We start from the raw sequence: 24081 nt of genomic DNA on the forward strand, positions 1-24081 counted from the left end.
TTTCATGAATTCCTTTAATTTTGGAGCATCAAACCCCAGAGCAGGCTTGGGACCAGCCGAATAGTACTGGATTGCTTTGGCAGGGGGAGTAGACTCAAGATCCTGTGCATAACCAGATGTTAAAATAAGAAGTGAATTCAAGAGCAGGAAATGATGAGCCTAATGAAATTACCTCACTATCAGAAGCAAAATCGGGCTGCAAGTTTTTGCATAAAGGATGAACTGATATATTGAAGATATGAGCATGCCATTCTTGCCACCAAGAGACAAAGAAGGAATGAGCAACATCTATTAGCCCAAATGGAGATGGTTCGTATGTTGGCAATTCCCATCCTAATTCAAAGATTTTCTTGGCTTCCATTCTTTCTGTTATTACTTCCCTTGGCTTTATGATTGTTAAGAAGAGGAATCTTGGGGGCAGCTGGCCACATCCTAATTGTCTGGCCACCATATTTGGATAGTAGAATTCATAGGTGGACTGCACTAACCTCCCATGATGAAATTCGGCTGGCAGAGTGCAAGGTTTGATAAAGGAGTTGAAGATCTCCGTGGATTCTTGACCTAAACAACCAATTTCATAGCTAAACTTGCAGGGCAAAGTCAAATTTTCATTTTCTCTGTAAGGGAACCAGAGCACATTGCCGAATCCTTTGAAAAATAGCTTGAAGAAATGACCAATGTCTATGTCAATGCTGATAGATGATGCTGCTTCCCCATAAGTCTGACAAGCCTTAACCTTTGTTTACTGCCTTTAGCATAGTTAACTGAAGGAAAACTTAGATTGAAGAGGTTCACAGAGGTTATCTGATGCATGTATAGCTGGAGCCACATCTGAATTAGCCACCAGGGACCATTCACACAAGAGATTTCTCCACCTTGGCGCATCTGAAGAGTAATCTGATGCATCATATGATAAACAGACCCCAAAAGATATTTGCCTAGTGGGATCTGAGTGCCTGCAGCTAAATCTTCAGCCATCACCATATGATTCAGAGTTGGTTCATTGGATTTTCCACAGAAGATGAATCTGCATAGCCACATGTTCATGAAGGCTTTCAACTCTTTGTCAGAAATGATGCCAGATGCATTCATGTAGTTCTGGATGTATTTGACCCATCCACATCCAGAGCTGACGGCTCTTTGATTACTTTTGCTCTTGTACTTATGAGGGTATACTGGTAATGACACGTTCAAGCCAGTCATCATGAACACGTTGGCTAGAGTGATGGTCATCATACCATGGCCGAAGATGAAGGCATTAATGGTGTCAGACCAAAAATGGGAAGCTGCTATCAAAAGGGAATCGTTTCTGGGTGTTTCTGCTAAGGATAATTCCAGACAATGACTGATGTCTTGACTTTCCCAGTGGCTGCTGCTTTTCTCCAGCATTCTCCTGTACCAATTCCGCCATCCAGCGATTGGGGGAAATGGCTAATTCTTGAACGTGTTTGGCCATCGGTTTGGCAAGGTGATCCCAGATTTGAAAGGGATTCTTTGGGTTTCCTTCTCGATAATTTCAAAAGGGTCAGGATTTCCCATTGGGCCGAGGAAATAGGAATCAGGGTTGGCAGCATAAGGGATCAAAATCTGATTCTTGTATTCCTTTAAAGGGTGATTGAAATCAAAGAGGAATAAGTCAAAAGAAGAACGGGAAGATCAAGTGGAAATTGCCGAATATAAGTGAAGTTTACCTCTGGAATTTCATCCTAGGTCACCATTGAAGATTCGAAGTGGGTCCGAGGTTGCGCTGAAAGCTTGAATTTTTGGACAGCGGCTGCGGTGTTGAACGGTGCTGACCTAGGAGGAAGAAGGAGCTTGTGGTCAATTTCAGAATAAAACAACTTTTATCCCGAAATTGAGGGGCCATGTGTTAACACTGGATTTTGGTCGACTTCGGAAGATGACAGGTGGACCCGCATACAGGAAGAAGGACATTTGGCAAACAAAACAAGCGGTCGGCTAAATGCTTGTGCGGTTGGTTACCTCAGAAGGTGGTGAATCCATTCGGGAAAGCAGAAGATGGCAGGCAAAGCCGATCGAAAAGATGAAAGTTGTAATAATAAAGGACTCTAAGAGTTTAGGGCAAGGAATCGTAGTTTCCAAGTTTGTTTAAGAGTTCCTTTATAAATCGTAGTCTTCTGGGACTCGTGTTTTGTCTAGGGTATAAATATTGACCCTCGACCATTGTAATAGGCGTTCACAACCAAATCAATACAACCGGCCCCGTGCCAACTTTCGAGTCCTTCGAGAGGAGTCATCGATCCGTCGACCTCCGTAAGTTCCGACAACCTTGTTATCATGTTTAGTATCATGCGGTGGATTTAGACGTGATGCAAGTAGTCTTGTTTGTTTTCAATGATCGTGCGGCGGATCTTTGCTTGACAATCAAGAAGTCTTTGCTTATACTTTGTTTATGAGTAGATACCGTGCGGCAGGCGTTTGCTCAATATGCTTAGTGAAGGCAAGACAGTTATCGGCTCTATTAGATACGGCAAAATCTAAATAGATTCATTAAGTTATCCTGTGTTGCATATTTTAAATATTTTATATATTTGCAACACACTTCTGCCCAATCTAGATCGATATTGTTCGGCCCTCTCTTATGGTTTTATTCGTGCTTCAATGATCATTACTTTCGTATTACCTTTGCAAATAGATAACATGCTCGTAATGGCTGAATTATTTTAATCTAGATTGTCACATGTCGTGGGTTCATGCATGTTAATTACGTTTAAGCTTTGACGAAACTAGGTGTCGTGCGGCAGATGCAGGTTTTAGATTAGTTTAATCGTGTTTATTTGCACGTTCCTTCTTCATGGACCCCAACTCGACTGGATTGCTGAGCTTGGTTATGCATTAACTCTTGATTAATTTCACTTGTTCAAACATGTCTTCCCATGCACATGCATTCGGCAATCGGATCTTTACGTGCGTTCATCTTACGATTAGCCAAATGGTTTATAAACTTGCTGGCAGATAGCTTCCTATAGCTGTATGTCGTTGTAAGTGGCTTCAGGGCCGTATATATGGAACTGTCTGGTCTCACCTGACATGTTCTGGTTTGGCATTTAACTGTTTTATCCCTTGTTAGTTTTTTCAGGTCAAACTGACTGGCACGTTTTCGGATCACGAAGCACCCAGGCACCCAATTGAAGCCACGCTTTCCAGCTTGCTGTGTGTGAGGCACAGTGCGTCACATTTTGTGTCAACAGTAAACCCACTATAAATTCAATGGATATGCTTTCCCACTTCCACATCAGAACATATAAAGGCTTCAATAGTCCTGCTAATCTTTGGTGTTCAACCTTGATCCTATTGCTGATGTCTCAACGCGCAACATGCCCTCCAATATCAGCTTTCATATTCTTCCACCAGAAAAGCTTCTTCAAGTCAGCATACATCTTGGTACTCCCCAGGTGGATACAATACTTAAAGTCATGACCCTTGGCTAGGATCTCCTCTCGCAAGGCTGCATTAGAGGGTACACAGATTCTATCCTTGTACCAGTACACTCCCTGTTCATCTTCTCTGAACTCAAGACACTTGCCTAGCTCCATGAGCTCTCAGATTTCCTAGATTTCGAGGCATTCTTGCTGGGCTTTGCGGATTCGATCTTCAAAATTGTACTGCACTCAAAGCTCATTCTGCATTCCCTTCGGTAGGATTTCGAGTCAAAGGTCCTCCATCTCTTGACTCACCTCTAGTGGTATGGCTTCTATCATCAAACTGTGGCAATAGCTCTTACGGCTCAGGGCATCTACGACTACATTAGCTTTCCCTGGGTGATAGTGTATCTCTTGGTTGTAATCCTTAATCAGCTCTAGCCATCGGCGCTGTCTCATGTTCAGATCCTCTTGAGTGAAAAGGCACCTTAGGCTCTTGTGATCGGTGTAGATGTCACATTTGTTTTGATCAGATAGTATCTCCAGATCTTCAGGGCGTGCACAATAACTCCAAGCTCAAGATCATGGGTAGGGTAGCGTTGGTCGTGGTCCTTCAGCTGGTGGGAATCATAAGCTATAACTCTCCCATTTTGCATCAGAACACAGCTGAGTCCCTGTCTGGACGCATCACAATAGACCACAAAGTCTTGCTGAATGTCAGACAATGCTAACACAGGAGTGGTGGTAAGCTTCTGTTTCAAGGTCTGGAAGCTTTGCTCGCACTCGGGCGTCCACTCAAACTCATTGTTCTTCTTCAGAAGGTTGGTCATCGTCTTGGCTATCTTGGAAAAGTTCTCAATGAAGCGACGGTAATAACCAACCAACCCAAGGAAACTCCGGATATTAGTCGCATTGCGGGGTTGTTCCCATTCTTTTACAGCTTCAATCTTGGCAGGATCAACAGCTACTCCCTCAGCAGTGAGAATGTGACCTAAGAAGGTGACTTCTTCAAGCCAAAATCTGCACTTGTTGAACTTGGCGTACAACTAATTCTATCTCAGTTTCTCCAGCACTACTCTCAAATGCTACTCATGTTCATCTACAGTGGCCGAATAGACAAGAATGTCATCAATGAATACCACCACAAGCTTATCCAATTTCTCCATGAACACCTTGTTCACCATATTCATGAAGTAGGTGGGTGCATTGGTGAGTCCAAAGGACACAATGGTGAACTCATACTACCGATACCTAGTGACAAAGGTTGTCTTGGGAATGTCCTCAGTCCTGATCTTCATCTAATGGTACCCAGACCGGAGATTAATCTTAGAAAAGAACTTGGCATTCCTTAGCTGATCTAGCAGATCATCTATCCTCGGCAATGGGTACTTGTTCTTGATAGTCACGGCATTCAAGTTCCGGTAGTCAATGCACATCCTCATGAAACCATCCTTCTTCTTCACAAACAAGATAGGGGAACCCTAGGGTGAAGCATTGGGCCTAATGTACCCCTTGTTAGACAACTCCCTGAGCTGTTTCTTGAGTTCCTCCAGCTCGTCAACCGACATGCGGTAGGGCCTCTTAGCAATAGGTCTCGTACCAGGCAGAAGGTCGATCACAAACTCCACATCCCAGTCAGGTGGCATACCTGGTAGCTCTTCAGGGAACACATTAGGCCGGTACTCACATACTACAGGCACCTCCTCGACTAACTTGGCTTCCAAGGCGCACAACATGGAACCCGTCTTCTCAAGGTTGGGCTCGCATCGGATTATGTGACCACTCGGGTGTGTTATCTCCACATACCGTGGTGAGCAAGATAGTACTCCCTTATGTTGAGTCAACCAATCCATCCCCAGTATGACAACCTATCCATTAGAGGGAAGCAAGGTAAGATCAGCTAGAAAAGGGTGACCCTCAATGGTGATGTTCACTCCCTGACAACTCTTGGTGCATCTGATGTTGCCCAAAGGTGAACTAGTGTCTATGGGCACTCTTCATGGTGCTATGGGTAGGTTATGCTCTCGTGCAAACTTGGTAGAAACATATGAACATGTAGCACCGAAATCAAATAGCACTGTAGCCTTAGACCCATGCACTAAAAACATACCGTACACCACATCGGGGCATTCTGGGCGTCCTCTGCGGTTAGGTGGGTGAGAGGACCACGGGTTGGTCCCATGGCGGGCTTGTGTGGCGCACCCTGAACAGAAGCCTGTCTCACTAGGGTCAAAGCAGGTGGTGTAGCATTCTTCACGGGGCAGTCAATGACCTTGTGGCCTGGCTAACCACAGCCAAAGCAAATGAAAGGGTACGCTGCCTGTGGCGGTGGGCGCAACGGTCTTCCACGTGCTAGGGCTCTGAGCAGGGAGGCTCTGAGCAGGGCGGTGGTAGTTGGTGGTGTGGGTACCACCTCCACAGCTTGAAGTAGGTGCGGCTCCCTAGATGGCATGAGGGCGAGGCTATGAGGGCACGTGAGCACGAGGCCTCTGAGATGCTGGGGCACGAGAGGTGCTCTCAGACCGACGCTTCTTCTCCTGGTAGTGGGCGTCAGCCTCCAGATGATCCCTCTCCATCACTAGGACCTTGTTAATCATCTCCTAGAGGGTGTAGCAGGTATGACCCTAGAGGGCCACCTTGAGGCATGTGTTCAGACCCTTCTTGAAGAAGTACATCTTCTTCTTCTCAGAGTCTGTCTCACCGGGAGCATACCTCATCATGCGAGTGAAGCGGTTGGCGTACTCCTAGATCTTCTAGGATCCCTAGGAAATGTTGTGGAACTCTTCCACTTTGGCATCCATCATGCCCTCCGATACATGGTGGTCGTGAAAGGCTTCGGCGAACTCCTCCCATGAGATGTGCGCGGGGTCAGCGTGGTTGTCATAGTAGCTGTCCCACCACGCACGTGTGGCACCAGTGAGCTAGAGGGCTGCGACTCCAACACACTCCTCATCGGAGCAAGTGGTTAGGTCTAGCTTCTCCATCTCACACAGCCAGTCCTAGGCGGCGATGGGGTCGTCATCCGAGCTGTCAAAGGTAGGGGGCCTTAGCTTGAGGAAACCCTCCACTTCCTCTAAAAGTTGTTGGACGGTCCCCCATTGTGGCACAATAGCCTCTCAGGTAGCGTCTCCATCAGATGTGTCTGGTGGTCCATCACCTTGGGCAGAAGTGGCGGAGGTGGTGGAGCATTGTCGCCCCTAGGTGGAGCGTCCTTGCCCCCAGGCTGGTCTGCACCTGGCTCCTCTAGGATGGGCTCCTCCACATACTACTCTCCAGTAGGTGGTACCTCCTCCTCGAGGTTGAGGGTAGCACGAGCAGCAGCACGTCTCCCTCCATGCCCATGGCCACGACCACGACCATGGTCAGCGGGCACGGGGGACAGAGAGCGACAGTTCAGATGTTCTGAGCGGTGATACGACATCTTTGCTGCAAACGTTAGGTTACAAGTTGTTATTAAGTGGTTAGATGATTTATTAGAAATTCAATTAATAATTTAATTCTAGCCATACACTCAAACAAAGAAGTAGGAACAACCATAAGAAGCATTAAGATCCAAACATTCATTACATGAGTTTATTACATGGCGATGTCTCCAGCAGCTACACTAGAAACTCACGGGGAATCTCACTACACATAGGTAGGCTCCAAAACAGGGACATTCTACTCTACTCCTAAAAGTGAGTCAAGTCTCATAGCCACGCGGCGCTCATCATCAACACTATGACTACTACATTATTAGAGCATCACTAGGAAGCTAACTCTGACTAGGTGGTGGTGATGTGCTAGCATCCATCTCTTGGAGCTCTGCATCGGTGCGGTGCATCCTCGAGATGTACTCCAGGCCTCCTCCAACTGCTCGGTCTTTGGGGCCTCAGGGTAGTCCTCGAAAGGCCATGCCTTCAGATTGAGCTTAGTGGGCTCAACTCGGAAGGACTCCTTGCGTGGCCTCTTGTGACTCAACACAGAAGGACTCAGGGGGTAGAATCTTCTGCATCTCCTTAAACTCCTTGACTCACATGATGTCAGCATCAACCAATGCCTGGCTTATCCTATCTGCCCTATCCTTCTAGAACTCCATGTACTTCGTGTACTTAATAAGGTGGCGCTGGTTGTGAGTGGTGTTAACACTCAACTGAATCACCTCCCTCTCCAACATGTTGCAACGGCTCTCCAACATCATCTTCCTGAAACCATACCTCTTCTCCATCTCAATGTGATCCCTCAGGCACCTCTTCTTGTGCTCGAGGGCATCCTCAAGCTCAAGTACCTTGCAGTCTAAGTAGTCATTACAGAGCCCAAAGTCTCCAACCTTGTCTCTCAGATCTGCAATCTCCTCCTTTAGCTTGCTCTCACGTGCCTTGTAGTAGGCCTCCATGCGGTCGTAGCCCTCACGCTCTACACAGATGGTCTCCTTGAGTACTTTCTTCTTCTTCTCTTCCTCCAGGAAGGCCTTGTTAGCCTAGAACAGCATGTCCCAGTACCGACGGTTCTGTGACTCGACCTCCATGATGTACCTGTCCTGGCAGAGGATGTACTATCCGGACACCTAAAGGCAAGGGCCCTCCTTGGCATAGACAGTCTACTCAGCGGCCAAGACCTGCCTCCTGGTACTCTGGGTTAGGTCCAGGGCTCGGGGAAGCAAGCGGTACGGTCCCCTCCTGAGGTGCTCGTGGGCGTCACACATCACGCAGTGAAGGGCCGAACACGAAATGGACTTGACACAAGCTACGATGGAGGTCTCCACCTATAGCTCTTGGAAGGCGTGTAGCTCTGGTAGGGTCTCACTCATAGGAACATTGAGGTGGATGACAATGTGGCCCTACAGTCCGTTGGGTCCTAGCTCGCCATGACAGACATACTCGATCTACTCGGTAGGGACACCAAGCTCCTCGAGGATGTCATAGAGCATCTGAGCAAAACCCTGGTAGCTCAGACCATCGACAGGAAGCTCAACTGCTGGTGCCATCTGCAAATCGGTCCATAAAAAGGGAATCAGCGGACTAGAAAAAGATAGGGCATGCATAAAAAGATGCAAGGTCGGTACGTATAACCAAAAAAAGACAAGTTCCACTCATATTTCTACCGTCCAATCCTAAGGGTCTTGTCCTAGGGTCTAGTATGGCTCTGATACCAAACTAAAACGATCCCCATTTTCTCAAAGGAAATCCACAGATTCGAAGTATAACGTGATAGTCCTAGGTGATCATCCCATCACATTATCAAATAATAGTCGATATCACAGTCATACATCGAATACCTATCTTAAAGAGAGTACAAATAGCAAGGTTTACTCATTATTACATCGCCACTTGGTGGAATCACTCAGAGCATACAGCATCCAAAACAACTTCAAGTAGAAAGGCAGCGGGCATCGACTCCATCTTCTCAACCAAACTTGAGCGCAAGAACAAGACCTCTAATCCTCCCAACCGTCTCCTTGGTAGTCATAGTCAGGCTCAAAACCTATCAAATAATTATCAGTATGATTTGTACTAGCCACTGGCTTCCACGCTATGCCTTGCGTTTGCTTTGTGGTAGTGGAATGCAAGGGTACAGCAAAAGACCTATTTGTGGCTATAGTTTTCCTATGCGAGTATGTCAAGTTTTTAATAATAATTCATCAAGTTTTAATCCATCTCATCCACACATTCTCCCATCCCATCACACATCTCACCACTCTCATACTCTCTAGGCGATAAGGACAACTCCCGCTCGTACCTTGCCTCATCGACCAAAGCTAGAACCAACACAAGAACCAGGGGAGAGAAGAAAGGACTCCACTCACTAATCAAGGGAAACGTAGGTCATAGGAATGTCCATATCCATGGACATGGCTATACATATAGATCGATCAACTCTATAGAGCGTGTACACCTAGAACCACAAGATCACCATCATCGGCGGTGCCCCGCCTAGGCTGATACCGGGCTACAATACAACTGGTGCGATGCCACCCAACCACTCAGCCCTAGCCACCCTAGAGTCCACCAAAACACTAAGATGGTGAGATGTATTACCGGGCCCCAGAGGTCACTACGCTCTCTTAGGAGGGTGTGGGCCAAATGCCCGTACCTCCCTACACTATCCACTTCCAACCTAGTGGTAGTAGCACTGTCCTAGGTGGTTAGCATCCGTCCCCCGCCCATTTAGGGATGAGTGGCATGCACATAGGGTCCTATGATCCAGTTCTCTCGACATACCAGTGCTATGGGGGACTGGACAGGATATCTTCTCCAAGGGGATAACCAACACTCTGTGCCTCGACGGCACCTCCATCCCGGGCCATCATCCCACAAAGACACTCCACCCCAAGATCTCCTCATCTCACATGCACCCACCACAGGTACCACTCATAGGGGATGCCCAAGTCGCACCCCCTAGCAAGACTTGTCCAACGACTGATCGTAAGGTCATGCCTGATCGACTCTACCCTCACCACACACCTAAAATGAAAGCCAAGATCTCCCCGGTTGTTACCACATTTCTAGCACCCAATGCCTTAACCACTCACATACAATCCTCCACCAAGCATCACGTCACAGATATAATGCATAGTAGAAGTAGTAGCAAGTAAGTAAGCAAGTGTCTAACCTAACAGCGGGTGTGCAGGGGTATAGGTTGCGACAAGGTTATGGCTCACAAGCAATTCTACCAAGCAACCTATCACAGATCATTTGTATAAAAGTAAAGCACTAGCATCTACATTGTAGCATGTCTAATAGGACTCTACGAGGTTAGGTGGGACGTGGCACCTGGCAGGTCATCTTCAAGCTCCTTAGTGTAGTCGTGGTCGTGCTCCTCAGTTCGTGGCTCCTCCGGTTCTATCAAACGAGACATATAGCCACGATAAGCGGCTCCTAAAGATGATCATAAAGAAGCAATAGAAATCCAAATGATCCAAATGCACTCAAACACAAGCCTATGACGTAGAGCTCATTTTTAGAAAAAATTGGGCACTGGTTTCATATTTTTCTGAGGTTGTATGAATTTTCTAAGTTTAAATCATTTTCTAAAAAAAGAAAAAGAAATTGAAAATCCTGGTGCTGACACGTGGCGGCTTCCGATTGGGCGAGGCAGATCTAGTCGTTGATAGGTGGGGCCAGGTCAACGGTCAGCGTTGACCAGTCAACGGTCAGCGTTGACCGGTTAATGGTCAACATTGACCAATCAACGGTCAACGTTGACTGGGCTCAGTGGGCTGGGTCATCAGCTAGATATGGGCTGGGTTGGGCTGGTCTGGGCTAGGCCAACGCAGACGCATGTCAGACGCGCACGCGGCCATGTGGCGCAAGTGGGCCGCTACTGGGCTCGATCCATGTGGGTTGGTCCATGGTGGACGGCGCCGTGTGGGTCTATCGACCGCAGGCACGGCCCGCGGTGGACCGCGTCCACCTTTCCCTCTTCTCCCTTTGTCTCACGGTGCGCCGAGTGCACGTGGGTCTAGGTGAAGGGGCGTGGCTGCCTCCCCCTCTCCTCTGTTTCTCATGGAGGCGCTCTCGCCGGAGGCGAGCTCGGCCGTTCTCACTCTAGGGTGGGTCGATAGGGTCGCTAGGAGACTCTACGATTTTGTGAGCTCATGGTGAGCTCACTGGTGGGCCAAAGGCAGCACCTTGGTGGCTCTAGCGCCTAGTGTAGGCTCGACGGCGGACGATGGCGGCACGATTTCGATGGAGGGTCCCTACGGCGCATCGAGATAGCTAGCGAGCTTTGTTGGCTCACCCGCACTCTGACGAACGAGTTAGCAGCTTCGAACATGATGGCGTGAGCTTGACCGAGGCAGGCCATAGTGGCAGCGGCACGGCGACGGTGGTGGACGACAGCGAGGGGCTACGGCTGCAACAGGGGCCAAAAGTGGCCCTTTTTCCTCGATTGGGATCACGGGGAGGCCGATCGACTAGACGATGGTGACCATACAGCACGGCGGAGTCCACACCGTGATAAGGCACGTGGCAGAACTCTGGCGAGCTCGTAGCTATGGTAGACTAGGGCAAGGCAGGAGCTTTCCGTTCATCTAGCTACATGGCGGGGTGACGGCTAACCTCATCGGCCCCTCCTCGCATCGTGAGGCAGCCAGGATTGGCGAGATCACGGCAGTAGCATGGGAGGCGGGCGGCTCCAGCGAGGCGGAACATGACCAGCGGCTCCTAGGGGTCTCCTTCCCCTTCTGCCTAGCGCACATCGTGTCCCTTGGCAATGCGAAACTCGCCAAGGTGCTCCTTCTACCTAGCGAGCAGAGGAAGCAGTGGCTCACCGTGTGGCTTGGGGTGGTAGGCTAGCTGTACAGTGGTGAGTTGAGGCTATGGCGAGGCAATGTAGTGCCGTGCTAAACCACTACCATGAGGAAGACGATCAGGGCGCCGTCTTCTTCTCCGACGGTGGCTCCTCAATGGCAGCAGCGCGGTCATCCTCCTTCTCCTTCCCTCCTCCCTTCTCCTTCCCTTCTCTTGGTCTTGGTGAGTGGCTAGTGAAACCACTAGTGGTGCGCGTGGGCGTTGGAAGGGCGCTAGGGCACCGGGCGTGCCCTTTTATAGGGAGCTCATAGCCATGGTGGTGGCGGATGGCGAATGGAGGGGAAGGGGGCATGTGGGGGCGATCAAGGGCTCTGGCTTATGGTTTTAGGGAACGGGGATGAGCGTGGTTGCCTTGGTGCTCCCATTTTCATGCGGCGGCCGATCAAGGGTGGGTACAGTGGTGGTGGTAGTGGTAGGCGTGCTATGAGGGGCATAGGCCATGGCGCTTGTGTCAGCGGTAGGCTGGCGCCAGCTGGGGTAGGTGGTGGCATGGATCGTCGACATGGCGAGCATCCACACGCGTATGGGCAAGGGGCAGGGCATGGATGGCTTGCATGGCGAGTGGCATGGCGCGATGCTCTGCTTCGCTTAAAGCAGAGAGGGGGAGCAGGGTAGGGGATGACAGGACGGTCCCACTGGTCAACGGCAGCGGGAGGGCAATGCGGGCATGGTGGCAGGCCGCTGCTGGGCCGGCTCGGCCACGCGTGGGCGTGGGCACATAGACACGGTGCTGGGCCGCAGTGCAGGCGAAGCAGGCCAGCAAGCGCATGGGGGAGAGGGCGTAGCTGCTGGGCCACGCGGGCGCGTGGGCGAGCAGGGGTGAGACTGCTTGCTACCGTTGGGCTTCTTTGGCTTTTCTATTTCCTTCCCCTTTTCCAATCCCTTTTCTATTTCTATTTCTATTTCCACACTACATCTAGGACTCCTATGTGTGTGTACATGTGTTGCCAACATGTATACACCCTAGTGGGGTCCACTAGAGGTCATCTAGGGCTTTAGGGTCCAAGCCAAATGTTTGGCAACACATGCACACACATTTTATCGAAAAAGTTTGGATTGATTTTATTACATCACATAAAATCATGAAGAAGCAACTCACAAGTTGAATTAAATATAAATATATGGGTTTTGTAAGAAAAATTTTTAAGTTCAGATTCTTGGTTATTGGAAAACTTGGGTTGTTACAGCATTGCTATCAACAACAAGCCTTCACTATTTGACACTCCATCATGCTTCATGGCCAAGGGCTCCAAGGTAAAATATGATGAGAGTGAAAATGATGATAGTGAAAGTGAAAATGATAGTGATGATGATGAATTCTCAAATGAACAACTAATGAACATGCTAGAACAAGCCGACTCAATAATTAACAAGAAAAGAAAGAAGTGCAAAGAATTACAAAAGAAGCATAATGCTCTTGAGCAATCCTTTGATGAGCTCAATGCTACTCATGAGAGGCTAGCGGAAACCCATGAGAAGCTTGGCAAAGCTCACACCAAGCTTGAAAAGGCTCACTCCTTGCTTCTTGAACAAGATAAGGAAATGGTTATAGTATCATGTGATGTAGGCGTAACATGTGACATTATTGAAGAATCATTTTATGAACCTATTGTTGTTGCTCCCACTAACCCTTCTTGTAGCTCATCATCCACCACCGCTACCACTCCTACCTCTACTACTAGTGATGGTTTCACTTGTGATGCCTCACTAATGGTTGGGAATGAGACTCTCAAGAGAGAGGTGGATGAGCTCACTCACGCCCTAGCCAAGGCCTATGGCGGTGAGGCCCGCTTGCTAAAGTGCTTGGGTAGCCAACAGTTCTCTCTTAACAAAGAGGGATTGGGCTATACCCCAAGAAAGGCAAGGCAGCCTTTGCTACTCCCAAAGCTAGCTTTGTGAAGAGCAATGGTTGGTTTTGCAATAGATGCAAGCAAGTAGGGCACTTAGAGCAATCTTGCATAAAGAACAAGAACAAGAACAATGCTAATGTATCCTCAATTTGTTTTGATTCTTGTTACATGCTTACCAAGGATGTGAATGGTGCGAAGGCTAAGTTCATTGGTACACCTATTGTGGGCTCAAAGAAGAAAGCTATTTGGGTACCAAAGACCTTAGTAACTAACCATCAAGGACCCAAGCAAGTTTGGGTACCTAAAAAGAATTGATTTTCTTTTGTAGGTAAATTATAAAGCTGGAGGAAGGCATTGGGTGCTTGATAGTGGGTGCACACAACACATGACCGGTGATTCAAGAATGTTCAATTCAATCAACTCAAATGATGACAATGAGATTGATAGTATAACATTTGGTGATAATGGCAAAGGCAAAGTCAAAGGGCTCGGTAAGATTGCAATATCCAATGACTTGAGCATTTCCAATGTGATACTAGTAGAGAGCTTGAACTTCAACCTTTTGTCGGTAGCTAAACTTTGTGATCTTGGTTTCAAGTGCTTATTTGGAGTTGATGATGTAGAGATCATAAGTGTAGATGGCTCTAACTTGATATTGAAAAGTTTTAGATATGAGAATCTATACTTGGTTGATTTCAATGCTAGTGAAGCTCAATTGTCAACATGTTTGCTCACTATGTCTAGCATGGGTTAGTTATGGCATAGAAGGCTTGGTCATGTTGGAATGAAACAATTGAATAAATTGATTAAGCATGATCTAGTTAGAGGCTTGAAAGATGTCACATTTGAGAAGGATAAGCTATGTAGTGCATGTCAAGCTGGAAAGCAAGTTGGCAACACACATCCTAAGAAGAGCATGATGAGCACATCTAATGCATTTGAGTTATTGCACATGGACTTGTTCAGACCAACCACATACACTAGCATTGGTGAAAATAAATATGGATTTATGATTGTGGATGATTTCACTAGATATACATGGGTGTTCTTTCTTGTTGACAAGAGTGATGTATTTGTAACCTTCAAGATATTTATCAAGAGAATTCACAATGAGTTTGAAACAACCATCAAGAAAGTGAGAAGTGACAATGGAAGTGAGTTCAAGAATACAAGAATTGAAGAGCTTTGTGATGAGTTTGGAATTAGGCATTAATTCTCGGCTAAGTACACTCCTCAATCAAATGGCCTAGTTGAGAGGAAGAATAGAACTTTGATTAACATGGCGAAATCAATGTTGAGTAAGTATAATGTGAGTCATTCATTTTGGTCTGAAGCAATCAACATGGCTTGCTACTATAGCAATTGACTCTATTGTCATCTATTGAAGGAGAAGACACCTTACGAGCTCTTGAATGATAGAAAGCCCAATATTGCATACTTTTGGGGTGTTAGTTGCAAATGCTACATATTGAAGAAAGGCACTAGATTGAGCAAGTTTGAGAAGAAATGTGATGAAGGTTTCTTGCTTGGTTACTCAACTACTAGCAAGGCTTATAGAGTTTGGAATCTAGCTAGTAGTACTCTTGAGGAGGTTCATGATGTGGAATTTGATGAAACCAAAGGTTCCCAAGAGGAAGACGAGAATCTAGATGATGTGAGAGAAACTAGATGGGTCTTTCAAAACAAGCAAGATCAAAATGGGATAGTTGTAAGGAACAAAGCAAGATTAGTGGCTCAAGGTTACACTCAAGTTGAAGGTCTTGACTTTAGAGAAACATATGCCCCGGTTGCAAGATTGGAAGCAATTAGGATCTTGTTAGCCTATACTTGTGCCCGCAACATCAAGTTGTACCAAATGGATGTGAAAAGTGTATTTCTAAATGGGTACATCAATGAGCTTGTGTATGTTGAACAACCTCCCAGTTTTGAAGTTGAGAAGAAGCCCAACCATGTCTACAAGTTGAAGAAGGCCTTGTATGGACTGAAACAAGCACCTAGAGCATGGTATGAGAGATTGAGAGATTTCTTACTCTCTAAAGGATTCAAGATGGGTAAGGTTGAAACCACTCTCTTCACCAAAAAGATAGGCAATAATTTGTTTGTATTGCAAATCTATGTTGATGACATCATATTTAGATCAACCAATCAAGATTTTTGTGAGGAGTTTGGAAAGATGATGGCTAATGAGTTTGAGATGTCCATGATTGTAGAAATTAGTTACTTCCTTGGTCTCCAAATCAAGCAATTGAAGAATGGTACATTTGTGAGTTAAGGCAAGTACATCAAAGACATGCTCAAGAAATTTGGAATGGATGATGCAAAGTCAATTAGTACACCAATAGGGACAAATGGAAACTTGGATAGTGATGCAAGTGGAAATATGGTGGATCAAAAGATGTATCGGTCTATGATTGGAAGCCTACTCTATGTGACCGCATCAAAGCTGGATGTGATGTTTAGTGTATGCATGTGTGCTAGATTTCAAGCCTTACCAAGTGAAAGTCATTTGAAGGCAACCAAGAGAATATTGAGGTACTTGAAGCATACACAAAATGTTGGATTGTGGTACCCCAAAGGAGCAAGATTTGAGTTGATTGGATATTCGGACTCCTATTATGCAGGATGCAAAGTTGAGAGAAAGAGCACATCGGGCACATGTCAACTATTGGGAAGATCACTTGTGTCTTGGTCATCAAAGAAGCAAAATAGTGTAGCACTTTCAACCACCGAAGCGGAGTACATTTCGGCCGGTAGTTGTTGTGCACAATTACTTTGGATGAAGACTACTTTGAGTGATTTTTGAATCAAGTTCAAGCAAGTGTCATTGCAATGTGACAATGAGAGTACAATCAAGCTCACCAACAATCTGGTTCAACATGCAAGAGCAAAGCACATTGATGTCTGCCATCATTTCATAAGAGATCACCAACAAAAAGGGGACATTTGCATTGAAAGTGTGGGCACCGATGATCAACTTGCCGATATATTCACCAAGCCACTTGATGAGAAGAGGTTTTCCAAGCTAAGGAATGAATTGAACATACTTGACTTCTCCAATATGTGTTGATGCACCCCCATATATGACATGCCTCTCCTTCGAGCAAAGCAAGGTAAAGTTGATTGACATGTCATTCATCCATTGTTAAGGACTTGTTTAGTGCATCTAGTCATTCCTTACATGCTTGTATGGTACCACTATTGCTTGTATGCTTGAAATGATCTAGTGGTAACATATGCCATGTTTGTGGGCTTGTGAACCTAGTGTTTAATCTAGAAAATGAACTATAAGTGTTTAAATCAACATGGTGCATGATAACCCTTATTTGGAGGTGTGAAGAAGCTTGCCCTTGGATAAAACCGAGTTAAATATCTTTTGCAAACGATCTAGATTGAACCAAATTGGGAAAATGATCCTCACTTTACATGGTTTCACCCCAACCTATCTAAAATTTAAGCACACTTTTTGTGCTAATTGTTGACAAAGGGGGAGAGAAATTCACAAAGATAGTAAAGATAGGGAGCAAACAAATGAAATGACATTGTAAGGGGATCAATTAAAATTTGAAGCACACAAGTAGGGGGAGCAAGCTCATAAACTTGTATGTTGCATTTGAATGTGCATTACATATGGTTGCGTGCATGGCACAAGTTCTTAAATTCCCTATACATGCTTGTGTGGTGTATGCTAGATCATAGAAAATGATTGATGAAATGAAAAACTAACATGCATAGTGATGAGGACATCAACACCAACGATACATCCACGCCGACACGAGTACCAGTTTCTGGTCCTATTACTCGCGCCCGTGCTCGTCACATTAATCACCAAGTAAGTTCACTCTTGAGTTCCTGTCCATTATATTTAGACCATGGAGACGCGTGCACTCTTGTTTTGGTTAGGAACCAGGGAGAGGACCGAAAGGGACAAGGCTAAATTCGGACTCCAGGACAGCTCCAACTTGTGATGGTCACCACGGTCGCATATGGACTCGGATTGGGGCGTTCAAGTACTTCATGGAATCCTTATGAAGTCTATTTTCATATGGATCTAGAATCAAGTCCATATCTATTTTGAGGCGGCCGCAATGACTGAATTACTACTGAGAGCTTGTCTGTCCAAAGGTGCTGCGTCACCTTAGTTTGGTCCAATGGGCCGTGTATCAAGTTGGGTCCATTAGGGACGCGTCCTAGGGTTGGAGAATGACCCCAACACCCCCTGGTCGTCCTTCCACCTTCATATACTCCTTAGCCGCCACCAAGAATAGTCAGGTTTTGTTTAGATCAAGTTTAGCTCTCGCTACTTGCTTGTAAGCGCGCATGCTGGATCAGCCGCCCGTCTTCTTGTCTTCAGAACCCCACCTTAATTGAGATTGAGTTTGAAACTTTCATCTACATCTAGTAATTCAGTACTTGCTATACTTGTTCTTGCTAGTTCTTCGATTGCTTGCAGGACGAGTGCCCTAGTGGCCGGGTGACGCGCTCCACAAGATCGCGGCAGCCATTGGAGGTGGTGTATCTGTTGCTAAGGCGCAGCTTGGAAGGCTATAGTCGGGCCGTGAACGTCGTCTCCACCCATCAATCGAGTTATCCCACACCTCTCATCGAAAGATCGGGAACAAACCCTAGCGGGTTCATATCAGAAGGAAGGAAAGCCGGAAATACCCAATATCTTGTTCCAACAGGATATTGGGTATTTCTTTGTTTATTCTGAATCTTTCTATTCTGAATTCAATTAACGACGAGATTTAGTATCCTTTCTTGTACTTTCATAACTCGTGAAATGCCGAGTAGGCACGAATTCCCCCAATTTGCGACCTACCATAGGATTTGTTATGTAAATAGGTATATGTTCTTTTCCATTATGAATCGCGATTGTATGGCCAACCATTGCGGGTAGAATGCTAGATGCCCGGGACCACGTTACTATTATTTCTTTCTCCTCCTTCATATTGACCTTTTCGATTTTTGCCAATAAATGACGAGCTACAAAAGGATTCGTTTTTTTTCGTGTCACAGCTGATTACTCCTTTTTTTCATTTTAAAGAGTGGCATCCTATGTCCACTATCTCGATCGAGGTATGGAGGTCAGAATAAATAGAATAATAATGAATGGAAAAAAGAGAAAATCCTTTAGCTGGATAAGGGGCGGATGTAGCCAAGTGGATCAAGGCAGTGGATTGTGAATCCACCATGCGCGGGTTCAATTCCCGTCGTTCGCCCATCGCATTATTGCAATTTCCAAAAATGCAATTTTCCATATTCCTAGTTACGTATTTACTTACGGCGACGAAGAATAAAACTATCACTATATTTTTTTCCTTTTCCTAGTTCTTCTTCCAAGCGCAGGATAACCCCAAGGGGTTGTGGGTTTTTTTCTACCAATGGGGGCTTTCCCTTCACCACCCCCATGGGGGTGGTCCACAGGGTTCATAACTACCCCTCTTACTACGGGGCGTTTACCTAGCCAACACTTAGATCCGGCTCTACCCAAACTTTTTTGGTTCACCCCAACATTACCCACTTGTCCGACTGTTGCTAAGCAGTTTTGGGATACCAAGCGGACCTCCCCAGATGGTAATCTTAAAGTGGCCAATTTACCCTCTTTTGCAATCAGTTTCGCTACAGCACCTGCTGCTCTAGCTAATTGCCCACCCCTTCCACGTGTGATTTCTATGTTATGTATGGCCGTGCCTAAGGGCATATCGGTTGAAGTAGATTCTTCTTTTTTATCAAAAAACCCCTTCCCAAACTGTACAAGCTTCTTCCAAAGCATACGGCTTTCTAGATGTATATGACGATCTCTAGACAGATGGATCTTATATGAATCGTATGATGAAGTACCACATGAGTGGATATATAGAAAAGGAATCCAAATCCGCCGAATCGCTCATGTTATGATCTTCTACATCCTAGGTCTCCGCGTTCCGTCATCTGGCTTATGTTCTTCATGTAGCATTCAGATCGAATGACTCTATGAAATTACGTCGATACTTCCACATATTATGGGTAACGTAGGAGACATCCCTATTTTCACCCGGGGGTCTTAATTACCACTGCTTAGCTTTCAATTCGCCTCTGACCATCAAATTAAATGTGAATAACCCGTCCTCCTCTCTTTGAAACAAGGGGCGCTTCCGGTTCTGTGCGTGCTTCAAACAATTTTGTCTTCTCCTATATTACCATATCTCTAGAGTCAATAATTTTCTATGAGGAACTACTGAACTCAATCACTTGCTGCCGTTACTCAACAGTTTTCTGTTGAGGTCTATCCCGTAGAGGTAGTCAAATTGGATCAGTGATCGATTTCTAGGTTTCAGTCGTAAACCTAATTGGTTACTTCCAATTACGTAAATCAATAGTTCAAACCGCACTCAAAGGTAGGGCATTTCCCATTGATATAGGAACTTTTGTACCAGAAACAATAGTATCTCCAATTATAGCCCCTCTGGGATGTAAAATATATCTCTTCTCACCATCCCCATAGTGTATGAGACAAATGTATGCATTTCGATTAGGGTCGTATTCTATGGTTACGATTCTACCAGATATGTCTTTTTGATTCCGTCGAAAATCGATTTTACGGTATAGGCGCTTATGACCTCCCCCTCTATGCCTTGCGGTAATGATTCCTCTGGCATTACGACCTTTACCACAACGGTGCCGTCCATGGATCAATTTATTTCGTGGATTGGATTTCACTTGCCTGTCTACGGTTCCCTTGCGTGTGCTCGGGATAGGTGTTTTGTATAAATGTTTCGCCGTATTATTAAGTATTCTCCTTTAGTTCGTTTCTCTATCTAGAAGTGGAATAGAATAACCCGGTTGAAGGGTAATGATCATACGTCTGTAATGCATTGTATGTCCCAGAATAGGTCCCATTCTTCTACCCTTTTCGGGTAGTCGATGGCTATTCACAGCTACTACCTTAACACCAAAGAAGAGTTCGACCCAATGCTTTATTTCTGTCTTAGTGAATCCCGATTCGACATTAAAAGTATATTGATTCTTTCCCAATAAACGAAGACTCTTTTCTATAAATACTGCGTATTTGATTCCATCCATAAATCGACTTTCCCTCCTATGCTCTGAGTTCCAGTATCGATAAGAATTCGAGTTCTTATTGTTCTTATGTTATGGTATGAATATACCATACCAATTCGTTATGTATGGATGATGGATGAGATTCCATGGATAGAGAGCCAGTTCCAATAGACCGTTCCCATTCGCGTGCATCCAGCAGGAATTGAACCCGCAAATTTACCAATTATGAGTTGGGCGCTTTAACCATTCAGCCATGGATGCTTAACAGGGATCATCGTACATCGTAAATAACCAATTTTCATATAGAAAGACATATCATAGAAAAATGAAATCGAAAATATTCGGAGATGGAAAATATTCGGAGATGACTATGAAAAAACCTCTCCGGATCCTCGAATTGAAAGAGAGATTGAGAGGGATCAAGAATCCTAATTCTCGCTATTTAGAATGGATCCAATTCTATTGAGTCTGACCCATAGTGATCATTTCTCTTTAGCAAAGAATGACCTTGGTTATCAAAGGATTGAACAACCGAGATCCATTTACTTATGATACCTAGTTGACATTGCTAACAAGGATCTAATGAATTATTCCTGAGAATACACGTGTTAGGGCTGCTACTAGTGAGTTTACTGATTTTGCTACTGTTTGGTGGATAGAGTATGGCAAGAAAAATCCTAATAACATACCACGAACTTGGAATGCTTTGAAACGAATGATGAGGGCTAGATTTGTTCCTTCTTACTATGCACGTGATTTGTTAAATAAATTGCAACAACTGAGACAGGGTGCTAAAAGTGTAGAAGAATATTATCAAGAATTGCAAATGGGTATGTTGCGTTGTAATTTAGATGAGGATGAGGAACCTGCTATGGCAAGATTTTTGGGTGGGTTAAATCGTGAAATCCGGGACATCCTTGATTATAAAGAATACACTAACGTAACCCGTTTGTTTCATCTTGCTTGTAAAGCTGAAAGGGAAGTGCAGGGGCGACGTGCCAGTGCCAAGAATAATATTTCTGCAGGGAAAACTAATTCATGGCAGCCCCGCACGACTACTACTCCAACCACACATGCTCCTATGCCAACATCCAGCGACAAACCTCGTGCTACTTCCGCAAATTCAGTGGCGAAGACAACCCAGAAGCCTGCTGCGAGTGCTTCATCCATGGCATCTATAGGTAGAACAAGAGACGTTCAGTGTCACCGATGCAAGGGATATGGACATGTGATGCGTGACTATCCAAGCAAGCGTGTTATGGTCATCAAAGATGATGGTGAGTATTCCTCTGCTAGTGATTTTGATGAAGATACACTTGCTTTGCTTGTTGCTGACCATGTAGGAAGTGAGGAACAACCAAAAGAGCAGATTGGAGCAGAGGATGCAGATCATTATGAGAGCCTCATTGTGCAGCGTGTGCTTAGCGCACAAATGGAGAAGGCGGAGCAAAATCAGCGGCATACACTGTTCCAAACAAAGTGTGTCATTAAAGAGCGTTCGTGCCGTTTGATAATTGATGGAGGTAGCTGCAACAACTTGGCTAGCAGCGATATGGTACAGAAGCTTGCACTTACAACCAAACCGCACCCACATCCATGTCACATTCGATGGCTCAACAATAGTGGTAAGGTTAAGGTAACGAGATTGGTACGAATTCATTTTGCTATTGGATCATATCATGATGTTGTTGATTGTGATGTTGTGCCTATGGAAGCTTGTCATATTCTGCTAGGTAGACCATGGCAATTTGATACAGATTGTATGCATTATGGTAGATCAAATATGTATTCTCTCATACACCATGATAAGAAAATTGTTTTGCTCCCTATGTCTCCTGAAGCCATTGTGTGTGATGATGTTGCTAAAGCTAAGAAAACTAAATCTGAGATCGATAAAAATGTCAAATCTGTTAGTAGTAACAAAGATGAGATAAGATTGAAAGGACATTGCTTGCTTGCTACTAAATCTGATATTAATGAATTGGTTGCTTCCACTTCTGTTGCCTATGCTTTGGTATGCAAGGGTGCTTTGATTTCAGTTCACGATATGCAGCATTCTTTGCCCCCTGCTGTTGCTAACATTTTGTAGGAGTTTTCGGATGTTTTTCCAAGTGAGATACCAGCGGGGCTGCCACCAATACGAGGGATTGAGCACCAAATTGATCTTATTCCTAGTGCATCTTTGCCAAACCGTGCGCCATATAGGACTAATCCGGAAGAAACGAAGGAAATTCAATGACAAGTGCAAGAACTACTCGACAAAGGTTATGTGCATGAGTCCCTTAGTCCTTGTGCTGTTCCTGTCATTTTAGTGCCTAATAAAGATGGAACATGGCGTATGTGTGTTGATTGTAGAGCTATTAATAATATCACCATTTGATATCGACACCCTATTCCACGATTGGATGATATGCTTGATGAACTGAGTGGTGCTAATGTGTTTTCCAAAGTTGATTTGCGAAGTGGGTACCACCAGATTCGTATGAAATTGGGAGATGAATGGAAAACTGCTTTCAAAACTAAATTTGGTTTATATGAGTGGTTAGTCATGCCTTTTGGGTTAACTAATGCACCTAGTACCTTCATGAGGTTAATGAACGAGGTTTTGCGTGCTTTCATTGGAAAATTTGTTGTAGTCTACTTTGATGATATATTGATTTACAGCAAATCTATGGATGAACATCTTGATCACTTACGTGCTGTTTTTAATGCTTTACGAGATGCACGTTTATTTGGTAACCTTGAGAAGTGCACCTTTTGCACCGATCGAGTGTCTTTTCTTGGCTATGTTGTGACTCCATAGGGAATTGAGGTTGATCAAGCCAAGGTAGAAGCTATACAGGGATGGCCTATACCAAAGACTATCACACAAGTGCGGAGTTTCCTAGGACTTGCTGGTTTCTATCGCCGATTTGTGAAGGACTTCAGTACCATTGCTACACCTTTGAATGAGCTTACAAAGAAGGGAGTGCCTTTTAGTTGGGGCAAAGTACAAGAGAAGTCCTTCAATATGCTAAAAGATAAGTTGACACATGCACCTCTCCTCCAACTTCCTGATTTTAATAAGACTTTTGAGCTTGAATGTGATGCTAGTGGAATTGGATTGGGTGGTGTTTTGTTACAAGAAGGCAAACCTGTTGCGTATTTTAGTGAAAATTTGAGCGGGCCTGTTCTAAATTATTCTACATATGATAAGGAATTGTATGCTCTTGTTCGCACATTAGAAACATGGCAGCATTACTTGTGGCCCAAAGAGTTTGTTATTCATTCTGATCATGTGTCTTTGAAGCATATTCGTAGTCAAGGGAAATTAAACCGTAGACATGCTAAGTGGGTTGAATTTATTGAATCTTTTCCTTATGTTATTAAGCACAAGAAAGGGAAAGAGAATATTATTGCTGATGCTTTGTCTAGGAGATATACCTTGCTGAATCAACTTGATTACAAAATCTTTGGATTAGAAACAATTAAGGACCAATACGTTAATGATGCTGATTTTAAAGATGTGTTGCTGCA

The 24081-nt window shown here is 45.0% G+C and overlaps 1 protein-coding gene across 1 annotated transcript; it reads left to right on the top strand.

The window, feature by feature from the left end:
• Nucleotides 1–21733: 21733 nt before the first annotated feature.
• LOC136484402 (uncharacterized) lies at nucleotides 21734–22297 on the top strand (the record flags this gene model as incomplete). Its single annotated transcript, XM_066481618.1, has 1 exon — nucleotides 21734–22297. A coding segment is annotated over exon 1 (564 nt), but the record flags the coding sequence as incomplete, so codon positions are not given.
• Nucleotides 22298–24081: the final 1784 nt, after the last annotated feature.

This window comes from Miscanthus floridulus, chromosome 9 (genome assembly GCF_019320115.1).
Source record: "Miscanthus floridulus cultivar M001 chromosome 9, ASM1932011v1, whole genome shotgun sequence".
NCBI classification, from domain to species: Eukaryota; Viridiplantae; Streptophyta; class Magnoliopsida; order Poales; family Poaceae; genus Miscanthus; species Miscanthus floridulus.